At 43.2% G+C, this 20,085-nt stretch overlaps 1 protein-coding gene across 1 annotated transcript in view; it reads left to right on the forward strand.

Moving 5' to 3' along the window:
• The first annotated feature begins 756 nt into the window (after positions 1–756).
• Rad23b (RAD23 homolog B, nucleotide excision repair protein) overlaps positions 757–20,085 on the forward strand; it is a 45,572-nt gene continuing 26,243 nt past the window's right edge. Inside the window, exons 1-3 of the mRNA XM_004656984.3 lie at positions 757–1,190; positions 17,711–17,792; positions 18,882–18,961. Of these exons, the coding sequence (XP_004657041.1) occupies positions 1,125–1,190; positions 17,711–17,792; positions 18,882–18,961 (228 nt within the window). The 5' untranslated portion in view covers positions 757–1,124. The remainder of the gene's footprint in view (positions 1,191–17,710; positions 17,793–18,881; positions 18,962–20,085) is intronic.

Here is a 20,085-nt window from a genome sequence, read left to right on the forward strand (position 1 = left end):
CAACAAGTGCAGTTAGACGTCGGGCCGAGGGAGGACAACCGCGTACATTCCACCAATAATCCCAGACCCGCGGAGAGCAGGATGATTCGGTGAAAGGCGGGGGTGCACGCATCCTGTTCTAGGAACTTCGCCCTTTCTTCCTGATGCCGTGAGTCAACACCGTAGGGCAGTCTGCCTATAACTTGTCCTCCGGCCCAAATCCACATTCCTGTTTAGGCCTAAGATCGCAAGGCTAGTGAGAAAATCTAAAACTGAAGCCCAGGCAGTCCAGCGCTGGTGTCTCGGTCCCAGGATCAAAGAAGCCTTCACCAATACAAAGACACGGCCTTGCGAGCGCCGACCGTGCAGGCTTAGGAGGATCGGTGCACTGACTCCGCCGCTTCTTCTGCCCACGAGGTACCGGCTCTGAGGCTCAGCATCCACTCAGCCCGGTCTCCACGTAGCTCTACACAGGTCACGAAATGCGCAACACCAGCAACCGGGAGGAGTGTGGACGTAGGTAAAGCTGCAGCACGCGGCGGACTCTGCAGGCAGCAGACGCGACCCCGCTCGCCTGCCCCCTGGGACTGCGCCTGCGCAGCCCGACGCGCCGCCATCTCCTCCCCGCCGCCCCGCCTCCAGTTCCGGGGCGGAGTTCTCCGGTCGCGCCTGCGCAGGGCTTCGCCGCACCGTGCGCCTGCGCCGTCCTCGTCAACCCGGCCTCATCCTCCAGGGTTTTTTTTTTTTTTCCTTTTCCCCCCCTCTGGTGGGGGAGGGGGCGCGTCTCGGCGAGTCACGGTGATGGCGGCCACCATCCTGTGCTGAGGCGGTGGATCCTCTGCGGGTCTCGGAGAGACCGTCCGCACCTCGCGCCCTCTGCGGCTGGCTCGTCGGGAAGCTCGGCGGGCCGAGCTCTGCGGGAAGGCCCGCGGCGCAGCCGTGGGGTGGGGGGGGGCAGCACCCCGGACCCGGTAGCGGAGGGAGCGGCTCGGTAGGGCGAATGTGACCAGCCCCCGCCCCCATCGCCTTCCTCGTGAGAGCGCGAGCCGCGCGGGCGACCCCGGGGCGGCCCGGCCACAGACCCCGCCCAGCAGGCCAGCACTCCCGGCCCCGGCGCAGGCCCGGCCCCGAGCTGCGGCGACACCATGCAGGTCACCCTGAAGACCCTTCAGCAGCAGACCTTCAAGATCGACATCGACCCGGAGGAGACGGTAGGCGCCGCGGGAGCGCGGGCCCGCCGGGCACGGGGCGCGAGGCCCGCACCGGGCTGCGCCTCCCGAGCCGAGCCGCCCGCCGAGGGCGCGGTTGGGCCTGGGGTGGGGGGGTGCGTGCGGCGGCTCCCGCACTCCGGCCGGGTCGCCCTGCGCTGGGCGGGGGGCGCTTTGTAAGCCGGCGCCCGAGGCAGATGGCGTGGAGGCGGCCTGGGCCCGGAGCGCGTGGTCGCCGGCGCACGGGGAGGGGGAGGGGAGCGGGGAGCCGGGCCTGCGGCCGTGCGCAGGTGGGGGAGGGACGTGCTGGCTTCGCCTCTAACCCCTACGGGGACCTGGTTAGGCGCAGAGGTTTCGAGGTTGGTAATCCGAGAAGAGCCTTAAAAAAAAAAAGTATCGGGTTCCGCTTGCCGACGCGATAGGTGACTGGTGAGAGGGAATTCTTTGTCCCCTTCCCCTTCGGAATCGATGACCCTTTTATTGGTGTGCATCTCCCGGTCGGCCTCGGGCCACCGAGCCCACACCCACACGGAGATTCCACCCGGATGCCTCTTTGGTGGCGAAGACTTTTTTTTTTTTTTTTTTTTTTGCATTAGAGCCTTTGCGATCCAGATTTAACGAGTCCACCGAAGTCTGGGACTCTGCACCCTCTTCCGACTCCCTGGATAAGTAGCATTTCAAGGTGGAAAAGACGGAATATAGAAACTTTGCAGCTAAAGCTTTTAACCCTTCAAAGACCACGTGATAAGTGGGATTGCAACCTTGGGCATTTCTGATCGCAAAAAAAAAAGGACTGTATGTTGAAGTTTATACTCCTTTCCACCAAGAATCTTAAAAATGCCTTGAGTGTAAAATTCGCTCTTGTGTTCTGGAATTACGATGGTGCTGCGTGAATATTGTCATAATATTGCTCTTTAGACCAGCAACTTCACTGCATCTTTAATTCAGTGGTTCTGTTTTGGGTGGAGTTCCGGAGCCTTGCTGTTAATTAAATAGATCTGTGCTCCATTTGCTGCTTCATAAAGTTTACTTGCTATGACTTGGGCAAATTACTGTTTCGTCTTCTAAAACAGGAGTAGTAGCTGCAGAGGTGTGAAGACTAAAGTAATGAGACCTACTAGTTAATTGATACCTTTGAGTGAACATGAGTGTTAGTCTTTTCCCCCATCTCATGTAATAATCCTAAAGTCTTCTACATGTTCAATTATTTAAGAAACCAAGAATTTACAACTTTTGAGAAATTGTGACACGAAATGACTTGATGTCTAGCTATTTAATTTATAGACTTATTATGTAAATAAATTCTTAAAGATACAGAATTATATATGAGAAACTTATAAGTACCCTCAACAATTGCTAGTGGGGCTGGAGAGATGGCTTAGTGGTTAAGGCACTTGCCTGCGAAGCCTAAGAAGCCAGGTTAGATTCCCCAGGACCCATATAAGCCAGATGCACAAGGGGGTGCAATGTGTCTGGAGTTTGTTTGCAGTGGTTAGGGGCCCTGGCATGCCCATTCTCTCCCTCCCCCCCTCCCCTCTCTCTCTCTCTGCTTGCAAATAAATAAAGTAAAATAAAATAAGAGAACTGCTAGTGGCTTGGGGATTGCTAATACTAATAGAGTGAAATTCTTACTGAATTTTCTTTACTGCGGTAAACTGAAGATGAAACTTAAAGTTCAAGGTTGGGGGAGTAGAGCACAGGCTTTGAGTTGCCCCAGCATCTAAAGAAGTTACAATGCAGTTGTCTTTTAAATTTTAAGCAAAACTTCATAACATGCCTCCCTGTCTTTGGTTCTTTGGGGTGATAAATGTCGGTGCCATGGTAACTTTTGGCTTATAATATTAATTTATTCTAGAATTACTGAAACAAAGAAGTTTGTGCTCCCTGTACTTTATTCATTTAGTGAATGTCTGGCTATATTGAAGTCATGCAGTGTCTCCACGCTCCTAAGATATTCATGCCCTAGTTTGTGCAGATCTCTAGTTAATCTACACACCTTATTTTAGAACCGAAAGTATGTGAAAATGAATTCTCTCAAAAAAATTTTTTTTTATTTCCAAGGAGAAAGAGAATGAGAATATGAATGGGTGTGCCAGGGCCTCAAGCCTCTGCAAAGGAGCTCCAGATGCCTGTACCACTTTGTGCATCTGGTAGATCTTAACTACATTTACTGTTTCTAGGGTATATAGTCAGTTATTATAGAGTGACATCTTTAGCTTACTGTTAGCAAAGTGTGAAAAAAGTTCTCCAAGACATGTTTTTTTTTTTTAAATTTTTATTTATTTGAGAGCGACAGACACAGAAAGACAGATAGAGGGGAGAGGGAATGGGCGCGCCAGGGCTTCCAGCCTCTGCAAACGAACTCCAGACGCGTGCGCCCCCTTGTGCATCTGGCTAACGTGGGACCTGGGGAACTGAGCCTCGAACCTGGGTCCTTAGGCTTCACAGGCAAGCGCTTAACCACTAAGCCATCTCTCCAACCCTCCAAGACATGTTTTAGTGCCAAACTCTCCTTCCTTCCCTCCTTTCCCTCCCTCCCTCCCTCTTCCCTTCTTCCCTCTTCCCTCCTTCCCTCTTCCCTTCTTCCCTCCTTCCTTCCTTCCCTGCCTGCCTGCCTGCCTGCTTGCCTTCCTTCCTTCCTTCCTTTTTGTTGTGTACTGGGTATCCAAATCAGGGCTTCATGCATAAGAGACTGAAAACTTACACTACTGCTCTACTCTAGCCCTTACTTTATTCTGTGGTGAGATTTAATTTAATATTGATTTTTATTTTATATTAATTTAACAGGTTATTCTCCTTCATCCTCTTGCCCCAGCTCCAGTTATCCTGGAGACCCTCCTCAGTGGGGTTATGGTATTTACTGTGGGGTCATGAAGGCCTTAGTCTTTTTTTTTTTTTGGATTTTCGAGGTAGGGTCTCACTCTAGCCCGGGATGACCTGGAATTCACTATGGAATCTCAGGGTGGCCTAAAACTCACAGCAATTCTCCTACCTCTGCCTCCCAAGGCCTTAGTCTCTATGGAGTAGCGAGAGACCATGCCTCAGGATAGTCCTACCCCACTCTGGTTCTTACAGTCTTTCTGCCCTCTCTTCCACAATGTTCCCTGAACCATACCAGGCCTGTTAGCAGTCTGATTTAGTGTTGAGTTCTTAGTAGCCTCTGGATTTCTGTTCTGTTAGGTGTCATTGATTGCTGTGTTTGTCACCATCAACCTGGGGCTGGTTGTCAGGTTAGCACTAAGAGAAGTGTTCATGTTATCATTTCCCCTGCAGTTTCTCCTGGGCGGTGGGAGAGGTGGCACATTTCATGGTGGGCAGGCAGTCTGCTAACTTCTCATCTTATTGATGGCTCTTGGTTCTCCATTTTCTCTGCCATCTGTAAAATAAAGCAGACTCCAAGCAAGAGTGAGAGCAGCTTGAAAAAGGAGGGGGGATGCAAATTTGAGCTTTTCATTCTGGGTGTGCAAGCTCACTTTTATCCAGAGAGCAGTGGGGGATTCTTTTTAGAGTCTATGAGTTTTATGACAATGGGATTCTTTTTTCTTTTTCAGATTTTTATTTATTTATTACAGACAGAGAGAAAGAGAGAGAATGGGTGCACCATGGCCTCTAGCCACTGCAAATGACTCCAGACACATGCTCCACCATGTGCATCTGGCTTATGTGGGGCCTGGAGAATCAAACCTGGGTCCTTAGACTTCACAGGCATGAGCCTTAACTGCTAAGCCATCTCTCCAGCCCAACCGTGGTGGTATTCTTACTTGGTTTCCGGTACATGCTATGATTTCTCTCCCACTGAATGGGCCTTGTGTCCAGTTAGAGAGTTTTAATTTTAATTTTATTTTTTTATTTCTTGGTTTTTTTCAGGTAGGGTTTTATTCTGGTCCAGGATGACCTGGAACTCATTATGTAGTCACAGGGTGACCTTGAACTCAAGGCAGTCCTACTGCTGCCTCCCGAGTGCTGGGATTAAAGGAGTGTGCCACCATACCTGGCTTATTTTTAATTTTTTAGTTACAGTTTTAAAAAACTTACTATTTGCAAGCAGGGAGGGAGAATAGGTGCTTCAGGGCCTCTTGCCTCTGCAAAGGAACTCCAGGTGCATGTGCTACTTTGTACATCTGGCTTCGTGTGGGTTAGGGATTAGAACCTGGGCTGCCAAGTGCCTTAGCACTAAGCCATCTCTCCAGTCCTTTATTTATTGCAGTAAGGTCTTTAGCCCAGAACTTTAAAAGTTTGTGTTTTTGTTTGTGCATTTGTATAGGGGCACATATGTGTATGTGTGTGAAAGTAAGATGTCAATATCCTTTGTTTCTCTGTTACTTTCCATCTTATTTTTGAGGATGGGTCTTGCCCTGAACCAACCAAAACCTCACCGAGTTGGCTACACAAGCCAGTCATTAAGTCCTAGGGATCCTCCTGCCTCTGCCTCCCCTTTGCTGGGATTACAGGTGTGTGCCACCATGCCCAAGTTTTATGTTGACGTTAAGGATCCAAAGTCCTCATGCTTGCTTGGCAATTACTTTACCTGCTCAGCCATCTGTTTCTCCAGCCTCTTAAAAAAAAAAAAAAAAAAAAAAAACAACTCTTCATTTGTAGAAGGCAGCATTGTAATTGATGCAAAAGACAGGTGAGACTTTTGGCCCCCAAAAAGCATAGTGTTGAAATGTGCTGTGTTATTAAAACCATGCATTTATTAGTTTTCTCTTTTTTTCTTCTTTTTTTTCGAGGTAGGGTCTCACTCTGGCTTAGGTCGACCTGAAATTCACTCTGTAGTCTCAGGGTGGGCTCGAACTCTCAGTGATCCTCCTACCTCTGCCTCCCAAGTGCTGGGATTAAAGGTGTGTGCCACCACGCCCATCTTCTTTTATGTTTTTAAAAGCATTTTATTTATTTGAGAGGCAGATAGAGAATGAGTGAGCTCACCAGGGCCTCTAGCCACTGCTGCATATGTGGAATCCTTTTGAAACAATTGATTTTTGGGATTCTTTGTTTTACTGATGGGTTATTTAATTACTATTACTGTTATTTAGATGGAATGTGCCTGCTCTTATGTGAGTTTAGGCTTTTGAGTGGAATTCAGAGGGACTACTTTGGGTCTTGGTTCCTGCCTTCCGCTCTGTTTTTGAGGCAGTCTCATTTACTCAGTCACAGGGTGATACTTTCCAGCTGTCTGCGAGAACACATGCTAGTGCCACAGTGAAGAGCTTTACGTGGGATCCAAACTCATGAACCCATACTCTTACAGCAAGTACCTTATATATGCAGTCATCTCTAAGTCCTTTTAATTTTTTTCTTTTTAATATATTTTATTTGCAAGCAGAGATAGATAGGAGACACAGAAAGAATGGTGCACCAGGGCCTCTAGCCACTGCAAACAAACTCCAGATGTCTGCACCATTTTGAGCATCTGACTTTACATGTGCACTGGGGAATAGAACCCTGGTCATTAGACTTTACGGGCAAGTGCCTTAACCATTAGGCCATCTCACCAGCCCCTTATTTGTGTTTTTTTTTTAAATAGAGTCCCTGTTGCCCAGGGTGGCCTTGAACTCATGACAATCCTATTCAGTGTGCACCATTACACCTAGCTTATTATTTCTCTCTCCTGGTCCTGTTTCCCCTCCCCCTCCCCCCAGGTAGGACGGCTGACCTGGAATTCACTGTGTGGTCTCAGGCTGGCCTTGAGCTTGCAGTGATCCTCCTACCTTTCAGTACTGGGACTAAAGATGTGCACCACCACACCTGGCTTTTTCAATTTAAAAATTGCAATATAGGGGGAGGGGAGGGCATGATCATGGCTTATTGTCTGTACTTATGGAAGTTGTCATTAAAAAAAGGTTAAAAAATTGCAATATGGGGGAGCTGGGAAAATGGCTTAGAAGTTAAGGCATTTGCCTGCGACGCTTAAGGACCCTGGGTCGATTCCCCAGGACCCACGTAAGCCAGATGCACAAGGGGGTACATGTGTCTGGAGTTCATTTGCAGTGGCTGGAGGCCCTATTGTGCCCATTCTCTCTCTCTGCCTCTTCCTCTCTCTCAAATAAGTAAATTAATTAAATATTTTTAAAAATTGCAGTATTTTGTTGAGTAATAAGTGTTGATGAGGGTTCCACACTGTATTTTCTTTTAAATTCTATATATTTTCTTCCTTTTGATTAGTTTAGTAATTCAGAGTTGTTACAGTAAATAAAATATGTTTATTATTTGAGGGTAGAGAATGAGTGTGTGTGGGTATGCCACTGCAAATGAATCCCAGATGCATGGACTACTTTGTGCATCTGGCTTTTTGGTTGCTGGGGAATTGAAAGCATCTGGCAAGCTTTGCAAGCAATTGATTTTAACCACTAAGCAATCTCCCCATCCCCTAGTAAGGTAGCAACAACAAAAGAAAAAGTTAGGGCTCTGGCCTTAAGTAACCACTGTAGATTCTGTGTCTTTTAACTACTTGGCCTATTTTGGTTTTGTTTGTTTGGGGTTTCTGAGGTAGGGTCTCTCTGTAGTCCAAACTGACCTGGAATTCACTATGTAGTCTAAGGTGGCTTTAGGCTTAATGGTGACCCTCCTATTTACCTCTGCCTCCTGAGTGCTGAGATTAGAGGTGTGGGCTCTATATTAGTTTTTTTTTTTTTTTTAAGGAATTGCACAGCCATTAGGTTTTAACCTTTCCACTTGTAGACATTTCTTTCATTCGTTTCAATACAGCATGGTATTCAAATGGATGTTTGTGGAATAATCATCATTCCAGCTTGAATGTTTAGATTTGTTTTCTTTTTTCTTTTTGGAGAGACAGGGAGAATTGGCACACCAGGGCCTTAGCCGTTTCAAATGAACTCAAGGGACATGTGCCACCTTGTGCTCATGCATCACCTTATGCGTCTGACTTACATCGTTCTGGGGAGTTGAAACTGGGTCCTTAGGCTTTACAGGCAAGCGCCCTAACTGCAAAGCCATCTCTACTGCCCTGTTTTCAGTTGCATAGTGTATACATACTTTCTATATCTGTCTTTGGATAATTAGTGTGAACATGTCATTCATGTTAATTTCTGGGTGTGGAATTATTGGCTCAAAGGTAGGCAGATTGCTTTAAAAATGCCTATATCAAGGCTCACAAGTATTCAGTATTGGCTGTTCACAAATAACTTTCGTATTAACAAGAAATGCTTCTGCCTTGAGAGTCTGTGTATTTCTTAATCTTTCTTTTTTGGATACCTTGGTGTTTATCAGACTAGGATAAAAATGCCATCTATGTATGTACTAGTTTATTAAGTATAACAAATTGCCTCAAAACTTAGTAGTTCAAAACAGTAAGCATGTATGTCTTCATTACTTCAGAGGTTCAGGGATTGAGGGACATTCTATGGTGGTTCTTGCTCAGTCTCTTGGCAGTTGTATTACAGTCATTTAAAGCTTGCCTGTGGTTGGAGGATTCCCTTCAAAGACAACTCCTTCCGTAATAAGCCCTTCGCAGGCTGCTTAGATGTCTTCCTGTCATGGTGCTGGTTTCTCCCAGTGTGATCAGGGCAAGATGGCAGCACGGTGTGTATTATATGATCAACATGGGAGTCACAGTTTCACTTTGGGCTGTTCTTATTCTTTTTATTGTTACAGACTGCCTCTTAACTGTGGGAAGGTGCACACAATAGTGTTACTATCAGGAGGCAGGAGGCATCTTGGAGACTAGCTAGTACAACTCAGGGTGGTGCAGTGCAGATTAAAAGCTAATCAGGGTGTGGAGAGATGGCTCAGTGGTTCAAGTTGCTTGCTTCCAAAGCCTGATGGCCTGTACCCACGGAAAGCCAGATGCACAAAGGGGTGCATGTAAGTGCTGAACGCAGTCATATCTCAGTTTTCTGCAAGCAGTTCCAGAACCACCACCACCACTTTTCCTACTGGAAACAAAAAGTCATCCTGTGCTCAAGTCCCATATATAAAGTAACACTGGTACATATAAATATTCTCCCACCTTCTGTCTTTGGATTATTAAGAGTACAAAATAATGTAATATTTATTTTTATGTGGAGGGGGGCTTGCCAGGGTCTCTGGCCACTTACTGAAAATAAACACCAGATGATTGTGACACTTTTGGTGTTTGGTTTTAAGTGGGTATTGGGATATCTAACCCAGGCCACAGCCTTTTCAAGCAATCAGTTTAATTGCTGAGCAATCTTTCCAACTTCTCTTTGGAATCTTTGAATGTGGAACCTGTAGACATGAGTGACTGATCATTTCTTGAAATTCTTTTTTTTTTTGTTTTGTTTTGTTTTGTTTTTTTGAGGTAGGGATCTCACTCTGGTCCAGGCTAACCTGGAATTAACTCTGTCATCTCAGGGTGGCCTTGAACTCATGGCAATCCTCCTACCTCTGCCGCCCGAGTGCCTTGAACTCATGGCAATCCTCCTACCTCTGCCGCCCGAGTGCTGGAATTAAAGGCGTGTGCCACCACACCCGGCTTCTTGAAATTCTTAATGCCTGGCATATGGCAGCATCACCAGCTACCTGTTCATTCTGCCCTGTACTTCAAGGCTATGCATTAGTGCTTACAGTTCTTTTTACAGTGAAGAGAAACAGCATGGTTACAAAAGTAACAAGAAGATAGATACTGTAGAATTAAGATGCTACACATGGATAGGGAAGTGCTAGGTGACAAGGTAGTCATGTTAGGTCTGTATCCCAGCTACTCCAGAGACTGAGGCAGTGGGATCAACAAGTTCAAGACCTGCCTGGCCAACTTAATAAGACCGTATCTCAAAAAAAATTTTCAGCGGGCGGTGGTGGTGCACACCTCTAATACAGTACTCGGGAGGCAAAGGTAGGAGGATTGCCATGAGCTCAAGGCCACCCTGAGACTCCAAAGTGCATTCCAGGTCAGCCTGGACTAGAGTGAGACCCTACCTTGAAAAACCAAAAAAAAAAAATTTTTTTTTTAGAAGAGCCAGGCATATAGTTCAGAGTAGACTGAAAGCTTGCCTAGCACGAGCAAGGTCCTGAAATGTCCAGTGCTGATAGATTGAGTATACATGGTTATACATATTACTTAATGACAAAGATACATACCAGTGCCTCTAACTGTTGCAAATGAACTCCAGACACATGTACCACTTTGTGCATCTGGCTCTACATAGGTATAGGGTTGTTAGGCTTTGCAGGCAAGTACTTTAATTGGTAAGTCATCTCTCCAGCCTACCATGGTAGGCTCTTGATGCATTGAAGAGATGCAAGGGTGAAATAAGAGGCCAGTACTATACAGTTTCACAGAAAGCTACTTTTCTTTTTAAAAAAATATTTTTACTTACTTACTTTTGAGCAGAGAAAGACAGTGAGAAGAGAGACAGGCAGGGAGTGGGGGCTGGGTACGCCAGGGCCTCCAGATGCACGCACCATTTTGTGTATCTGACTCTGCATGGGTACCGAGGAACTGAGCTAGGATCCATAGGCTTTGCAAGTAGACACCTTAATTGCTGAGCCATCTCTCCAGCCCAAATACTTTGTTTTTAATAAATAAGGCATTTGCTCTAAAATAATAGCCAGGCACGTAATACAAGAGCAGCCTGGACAACACTACAAGACCTTGTTAAAGAAAGACAGGAGGAGAAGTAGAAGAGGAAGGGGACAGGGAAGAAAAAGTATTTGTTTATTTATTTGAGAGCACCGGGGCAGGGCTGGGGGAAATGGGTGGGCACACCAGGGCCTCCTGCCTCTGCAGTCTAACTCCAGATGTGTGTGCCATCTTGTGTGCATGTGCCACCTTGAGCACTTGTGTCACCTTGTGTGTCTGCCTTACACGGGATCTAGAGAATTGATAATGGGTCCTTAGGCTTTGCAGGCAAGTGCCTTATCCAGTAAGCCATCTCTCCAGTCCCCGTTTTTTTGTTTGAGGTAAAGTTTCACTGTAGCTCAGGCTGACCTGGAATTCACTATGTAGTCTCAGGGTGGCCTTGAACTCAAGGCAATCCTCCCTCTGCCTCTCAGTGCTGGGATTAAAGGTGTGTGCCACCACGCCCAGCCCATTTTTTTTTCTAGGTAGGGTCTTGCTCTAGCCCAGGTAGCCTGGAATTTACCATGTAGTCTCAGGCTGCCCTTGAACTCACTGCAAGGAGGATTAAAGTTGTGTGCCACCATGCATGGCTGAATTGTTTATTTTTAAATTTTATATTATTATTATTGTTGTTGTTTGTTTTGTTTTTCGAAGTAGGGTTTTACTCTAGTCCGGGCTGACCTGGAATTCACTATGTAGTCTCCGGGTGGCCTTGATCCTCCTACCTCTGCCTCTCAAGTGCTGAGATTAAAGGCATCATGCACCACCATGCCTGGTGCATTGTTTATTGTTGAGGGTGAACTTTTGTGGTTTCAGTCTGTTAATTGTGAGTTACTTGCCCTTGTCATTTGTTTTCTTACAGATGCAAGATCATTTTGAACCTGTCCTCTTAATTTCCTTTGCAGTTTTCTTTTCATAATTTCACAGCTTTTCTATTTCAAGTTGTATTTCTGAATTTTTTCTTTTTTGAGGTAGGGATTCACTCTAACCCAGGCTGACCTGGAATTTACCATGTAGTCTCAGGGCGTCCTTGAACTCACAGTGATCCTCCTTACTTCTGCCTCCCAAGTGTTGGGCTTAAAGGCGTGCGCCACCAAGTTGTATTTTTGGATTGTCAGTTTTCTTTGTTTTATAAGGAACAATGTTTAGCCAAACCATATAGCATTTATAACAAATCAGATAGTATTTACATGTACAGAGTTCTCTTTGTTAGACTCTTAATATTATTTATCACAGTGTTGGTTTCTTTGCAGCAATAGTTACTTAGTAGTAAATGGTTGAGGCCTTTTTAGGTTACTCTCTTTTGTTGTTCCTTTACCCTTGATTTACAGAGCTAGACAGTTGTGTGTTACTTATTTAGACTTTTTGAAATACCAAATACTCTCTGTGATCTAAAATTTTTAAATACTGTGTGTGTGCGTGTGCGTGTGCGCGTGCGTGCATACATGGACCACAGCACACATGTGGAAGTCAGATACCTAGTTAAGTCCTTGCCTTTCCACCTCTTTTGAAGCAGGGTTTCTCTTTCTGGATCTCACTCTACTCATGTTCTTTCTTGAACTCCCACAAACTTCTGGGAAATCCCTTGTCTCTGCCTCCCTTCTCCACGTAGCACCAGCATGATAGGATTACAGAACGTGAGGTGTGGGTACCAAGCTTTGTATTTAGGCTTGACAGTGACCCTTTATCCACTGAACCATCTTGCCAGCCCCAAAGTATTCTTTTCCTGTAATTTTTTTTTTTTCTATTTGTTTGCAAGTAGAAAGTGGTTGTCACACACCAGAGTCTCTTCCTGCAGCAGGTGGCTTCCAGATGTATGTGACACTGCACGTGGCTTTACATAGCCACTGGGGAGTCAAACCGGTGTCAACAGGCTTTGCAAGCAAGCCCCTTTAAAGGCTGATCGATCTCCCCAGCCCCATTGATCTTTTGTGATACCATAAAACCTGTGAGAAAATGACAAATATTCATAGTTGTCTTTTAAAAAAATGACCTTAGAATAAACTTGATGAAGTGTGAAACACCTCTGATTAAAAACAATTAAAGAAATTCAAGGAGACTAGAATATGACTTGCAGTGCTCACAAATTAAAAGAATGTTGTGAAAGTGGTTATACCTCAAAAATAAAATTCTAATGTCATGCTTCCCAAAAATGAGTTTAAAAAAATCTTAAAATTTGTAGAGAAGCACAAAGACCCAAGAGATCCAAAGCATTCTTGAACAACAAAAAAGCCAGAGGTGTCTTCATCCCTGATTTCTAGTTATACTGGAGAGTCATATAACAAAAATAGTATGGTACTGACATTAAAATATAGAGGATCCAGATATAATCCCACAAAACTATCACCACCTGAAATTTGACCAAAATGCTAAAAATACATACTGAAAAGAAGAGCCTCTACACTATATCATGCTGGAAAAACTGGACATCCACCAGTTGGAAAATGAAACCAGCTCCCTATTTCTCCCTTTTCAAGAACCAACTCCAGGTGGATCAAAGGCTTTAATAAACTGTACTCTACACCAGTTAGAGGACAAAGTAGGGAAAACACTTCAATTACATGCATAGGCAAAGACATTATGGGAAGGACTTCCGTTACTAGGAACTAATATAAACAATTGACAAAGGTGATTTAGTAAATTATAAGCAAAATCATAATTATGTAAAGAGACAACGTACAGAATTAGAAAGTCTTTGCTAACTACACATTTGATAAAGAATAGAACTTGGCTAACAGTAAATCAGCACAGTCAGTATATATGGGCTAATAAAATGAACAATTCTCCAAAGGTGTAGTATAGAGCTGGAGAGATGGCTTAGTGACTTAAGACACTTCCTGCAAAGCCAAAGGACCTTGGTTCAATTCCCCAGTACCCACGTAAGCCATATGTGCAAGGTGGCACATGCATCTGGAGTTCGTTTGCAGTGTCTGGAAGCCCTGACACGCTTGCTTCCCCACCCCCCCATAAATAAAAATAAAATATTTTTAAAAGATGCAGTATAAATGACCAGTAAATGTAAACAAATGCTTATCCTCACCATCAAAGAAATGCAAATTAAGTTAGAATAACAGTCATCAAGAAAATGTAAAAATAAGTGCTGGGGAGGATGTCCACAAAAAGGAGCCCACAGATACTGCTAGTGGGCCTGTGAATTAGACCAGTCAAGGAAGACTAGTATGGAGGTCTTCAGAAAACACAGCTAGAGTGATGGCTTAGCCTGTAAGGCACTTGTCTGCAAAGCCAGAGGACCCAGATTTGATTCTCCAGTACCTGTATAAACCAGATGCACAGGTGTTACATACATCTGGAATTCATTGGCAGTGCCTCGAGGTCCTGGTGCACCCATTCTTTCTCTTTCTCTCCTCTCCTCCCCCCCCCCAATAAATAAAAAAATACTTCAAAAAACTGAAAACAGTTACAAAACTCCATTTGCCTGAAGGAATTCAAGCCAATATGTCAGAGATACATACATATCAGTGTTTATTGTAGGACTATTCACAGTAACTAAGTTATGGAACCAGCCTAGTTATTGGGCAACAGGGGAATGGGTAAAAAAAATATGAGATATAAACCTGATAAAATCTTTTTTTCATCCATGAAGAACATTTTACTTTGAACCTATATACCTAGCACCCAGGGGCTCTAGGAGGATCACTGTAAGGCTAGCTTGGACTACACAGTGAGACCCAGTTTGTAGACAGATAAATGGATGGATGGATGATAGAGAATAGATTGAGACAGTATTAAATACTGCATGTTTTCTCTCATTTGTGGTTCCTAGATTTTACATATATACATAAAATCATTTATGTATATATAATATGAAAGCAAAAATAAAACTGTCTTAAGTGAGCAAAAAGAGACTTAACAGATGGGGATGACAAAAGGGGAAGGTAAGGGCATACAGGAAGGAAATTATACTCAAAGGAAATCATTTACATGTATGAAAATGCCATATGTAGACAGGGCATATCTGCCAGTGGGTTAAAAACAAAAATGCTGGGTGTGGTGGTGCACGTCTCTAATCTTAGCAGAATCGCTGAGGTCAGCCTGGAGTACAGTGAGACCCTACCTCCAAAAACCCCAAATTGTTCTCGTAACAAGAGGTGAATAATGGCTTTTTACCCCCCAGTCTACCTGAGAGCACCTTTAAGGCAAGTGTGAATCAGAATTAAAGAAATGGTTGGCTTTTTATTCTGTATTTCTTTCTGAACTACATCTAGTAGAGTTTTACAATGTAATGGGAAAATAGCATGTCAACTTGGATTTATATTCTGAGTTTACTGGTGCTGAGATGATTCTTTTTTAAAAGGTTTTATGCTACATTTATCTTTGAAATTTGGAACAGAAGGAAATTCCTGTGCAGAGGTTCGAGGTTCATCAGTGTAGCATTGGTACTACTGACCCATCTTAGGAAGATGAGTGTAGCATGGGTCATGTGGGTATTTGCACACAACACTCTTAAGTACCTAAACTTGGAGCTCCAGGGTGACTGGGCTTTAGCCAGCACTAGCTCAGTAGCAGTGTGGTACAAAGTGGGACATTTAACCTTTTTATTTCCATTTTCTCCTCTATAAAATGGGTGACACTTCTATTTGTCCTAGAGTTTTAAGGATTTTTGTTTTGTTTTGTTTTTTAAGGTAGGGTCTCTAGTCCAGGCTGACCTTGGATTCACTATGTAGTCTCAGGGTGGCCCCGAACTCACTGTGATCTTCCTACCTTTTCCTCCCTTGTGCTAGGATTAAAGGTGTGTACCCCCATGCCTGGCTTAAGGATTATTTTGTAGGTAAATGTATTTGAAGTTCACTGAGTTTCCTATGTTATGTTGTGTGTGCATATGTTATATGTGAGTGCGGGTGCATGTGTGTCATGGCACCTGTGTGGAGGTCAGAAGACAACTCTTCGGGTGTGTCAGTCATTACCTTTTACCTCCTTTGAAGCAGTCTAGCATGTCGCACAGCTTCCAGCAGATTATATTCCTGTCCCTCCCTTCTCACCCATAGGTGTAGCTGGCATTACAAGTGCTTGACACAGCAACCACCTGTTTTTTTTTTTTCTTTTGCCTTTAGACAAAGGTGCTGGAAGTCCAAACTTGGGTACTCAGTTTGCACACAGTCACTGTTCTCAGCCACATCTCCTCAGCCCTAGTCCTGTTTTACTTTTTTTAAACATATATGCTGTCATCTTTTTGTTTTGAGACCATGTCTTGCTATGAGGTCCAGGCTAGCCTTGTGCTTAGGATCTTTCTGCCTCAACCTCCTGATCTAGAGTGTTGGCTTTGTAGGTGTGTACCACACTTGGTTCTACAACATCACTTTTCTTGTACAAAGACACTATCTCTGTATCTATCCCCCTTTGGCCAGATAGCTTCTCACATAAAGCTCAGAATAGTCAACTTGGAAAACTTTCAGTAATGTTCTGGAAAATTGAAGAGAATAAAATTTCCTCATTGATTTTTGTCCCCTTAATTTTTTGCCATTGAAGTAATGTAGTACTAAGGCACATGTGAGAGTCAAGTCTCCTTGCATCTTCTGGGCTACCCTACCTTCTCATCAATCAAGAGGTCGATTAGCCTCATTTTCCAAATCCTTTATAATGAGCTTATTGTCACATAATTTTAGGAATGGAAGATGCTATAAAGATCACTCTTCTAGTGCTCTTTTATAGATAAGACTGGTGCTGTGAGAAGACCAGAGGCTAGCTGCTTGTTTTAAGTCATTTAAAGTAGCCCAGTGGTTCTCTGCCCTGGCTGAGCTTCAGAGCCACCTTGTAAGAGGTTTAAGGAATACTGTGCTGGAGGAGGGTGTTGTGTTTTGATTGGTCTTTATAGAAACCTCTGCATGACTATAGTGAAAACATCAGAATACTCTTTTTTGGTGTTTTTAAAAAATCTTTTAAATTTATTTGAGAAAGCAAGAGAGAGAGAGGATGGGCACACTAGCTGCTCCAGATGCATATACTACCTTGTACATCTGGCTTATGTGGGTCCTGGAGAATAGAATGTGGGTCTCTGGCTTTGCAGGCAAGCATCTTAGCCACTAAGCCATTGCTCCAGGACTTTTTTAAGGTAGGGACTTCAGCCCAGGCTGATCTGGTACTCCTGGAACTGAACTTTTGTAGTCTCAGGCTGACCTCAAACTCACAGCATTCCTCCTATCTGTGCTTCATAATTGTCAGGCAGAACACCCTTAAAATATTTTTTTTTTTTGTCATTTAATCTCCGCGTTAACTTTAACATTGATGTATTGTTATTACAGATGAAAGCATTTCTTGTAACTTTAAAGGCTTTGTTTTCTTCCTTAGAACAGTAAGCCTATAAATTGTGAAATAAAACACTTCAGTTTTGAAGTTAACCAAGTCAGTAGCAAAGGGGTTTTTTTAGTGGTGAAGATTAAACCCAGGGCCTTAAACATGTTTTAGATCTGTTTACATTTGGCAGATGGTATAAAGCATCTAATTGCACCTAATGCTGCAATTCTTTTTGTATTATTTATTTATTTATCTGAGAGAGGCCCTATGCCAGGGTCTGCCTCTAGCTACTGCAAACAAACTCCAGACACATGTGCTACCATGTGCATCTGGCTTACGTGGGGTACTGGAGAAACGAGCCTGGATCCTTAGGTTTTGCAGGCAAGCGCCGTAACCATTAAGCCATCTCTCCATTCCTGCAGTTCTTTTTTTTTTTTTTTTTTCTTGGTTTTTCGAGGTAGGGTCTCACTCTAGCCCAGGCTGACCTGGAATTCACTATGGAGTCTCAGGGTGGCCTCAAACTCATGGCAATCCTCCTACCTCTGCCTCCCGAGTGCTGGGATTAAAGGCATGCGCCACCATGCCTGGCTTTGCAGTTCTTTTTTGAGTATAGTATTGGTGAAACATGATCTTTGAGATTTTAGAAATATAAATATGTACTAAAGTTTTATCTTAAATCTTTTTTTTTCTGTTATATTATTTGTTTCATTTTATTTGTTTATTTTTCCTGTAGGTGAAAGCACTGAAAGAGAAGATTGAATCCGAAAAGGGGAAGGATGCCTTTCCAGTTGCAGGTCAAAAGTTAATTTATGCAGGTATGAACTAAATATTGAAGTGAATGTGCCATGTCTTGCCTGTAGTGCCTTCTTTTCAGTATTAGAAATGCTACCTTATAAATCATGGTATATTCAAATTAACTGCCAGAAGCTTGATTTGTATAGCCAAAAATGATGAAAGAACAGTTATTCTATTAACATTCAATCTTCTCTTTGTTCACCTTTGCCTCATCTTCGAGGAATGACACTAATTTTGTTTAGTCCCATCCGTTGGTGCACCATGTCGCCGACCTTTGTGTCATTCATCAGATGAGCATCTGATCGTTAATGTGCATGATTGATACCTTTCCTGGAAAAGTACATTTCAGTATATGGTTCTAAAATAAATTGCTTAAGGTATATAGAAAACTGTATGTCAGGAGACTAGAAGCAAATGACTAGATGAAAAGTCAACAGGATTAAAATACTCATATAAAGAGTACTTAGAAATCAGTATGTCAGAACCCAGAAGCCTAGAGAGACAGGAATAAGCTACAATTTTTGGTATCATAGCCTGTTTATTTTTGTTCCTTATTTGTTTAGTGCCATTTGATTTTGATGTACTAACATTTAAAATGGAGCACTACATTTAGGAAAAGGGAATCTAACCTTCAACATGACCATGGTGTCCTTGCCATCTTCCCTTTCTTGTGTCTCATGTCATTTTCTAGCAATACAAGTTATTTCATTCTTACAGCAGTGGAACATTACTGATTCAAGTTATTTAGTAGGCAATAGGAAGTTACTCTTCTTTCAGGGATGAATATAAATTATTTCTCTTTTAAAAAATACTTACTTGGAAGTAGGGAGAGAAAATGGGTGCTCCTTTGTGCATCTGGCTCACATGGGTACTAGGGAATCAAACCTGGGTCATTAGGCATTGAAGGCAAATGCCTTTAACCCCTGATCCATCTCTCCAGCCTCAGTTATCTCTTTCATCTCTTTTAAAATCATGTGCTTTCATTTATATTTATCTTGGCTGATTGATTTAAGGTTTTCCTTAGGGTAGCATTGATAGAATTAATGTTGGCAATGTGCTTAAGACAAAGCTTAATGTGCCTTTACCATTTTTTTCCCTGATTGTATTAGGCAAAATTCTCAATGATGATACTGCTCTCAAAGAATACAAAATTGATGAGAAAAACTTCGTGGTGGTTATGGTGACGAAAGTAAGTTTTAGCTTCATTTTTAAAAAAATCTTTCCTTAGGCGAATTAACATATTAAATGACCTCAAATCCAGTGGTAACGTTTTGGTTTTGCAAAGCAGGGTCTCTCACTCTAACTAGGCTTTCCTAGAACTCACTGTGCAATCTCGGGTTGCCCTTGAACTCATAGCAATCCTCCTACCTCTTTATCTGGGATTAAAGGCGTGCACCACCACACCCGCTAGTTTTTGTTTTTTTCTTTTTTAAGCAAAGTTGTTGTGCTAATACAAGACTCTTAGAAAAGGAAATAGTAAATAGTAGGTGTTTTGTTTTGCTCTCCTTTAAGCTTATACTTACTACTCCCACCTCTTTTCCCCACTCCCAATGCAATTTTTGTTAGGTTCAGGTCAAACAAGACACAAACCAACTCATTGCTTTATACCTTATTGACTTAATGTTGTTGGCAAATTATGTTTCATTTTTATTCCATCTTCAGGTAAGACCGTTAACTTGCATCTATAGGAGAGTTATGAGCTAGTGGATAATGAATATTGCTTGATAACGCTCAGGGAAAGAAGACAGTTTTTATATACATTTAGTTGCCAGCTGCTGTATGAAATACTTTCTTGCAATGTTTCCAGTTTAAAATGTGCTGAACATATGTATACATATACCCACGCAGGCATAGATCTCAGAAAGTTATTAACTTTTTTTTTTTTTTTTTTCCTGAGGTAGGGTCTCCTCTAGCCCAGGCTGACCTGGAAGTCACTATGTAGTTTCAGGGTGGCCTTGAACTCAATGGCAATCCTCCTACCTCTGCCTCCCAAGTGCTGGGATTAAAGGCGTGCACCACCACACCTGGCTTGTTATCAATTAAGTGCTTTTTAAGTGCTTGGACCTGTTGGATTTTGGTCAGTGTTAGAGTTGTAAATATAGCAGGGTATTTGATGTGTTCATAAACAGTTTACATCTATACTCTCATGTAAGAAAGAAACTTGGGTGATGCTTTAGGTTTCTGTTGTGTATATAGTCTGCAGGCTTTGTGTGTATGTTCATATATATGTCTGCGTCTGTATGGAGGCCAGAGGTAGACATTAGTTATCTCAATTACTCTCCACTTTTTTTTGGCGGGGGGGCGGATCACCAA

Source organism: Jaculus jaculus, chromosome 1 (assembly GCF_020740685.1).
Source record: "Jaculus jaculus isolate mJacJac1 chromosome 1, mJacJac1.mat.Y.cur, whole genome shotgun sequence".
Taxonomy (NCBI): Eukaryota; Metazoa; Chordata; class Mammalia; order Rodentia; family Dipodidae; genus Jaculus; species Jaculus jaculus.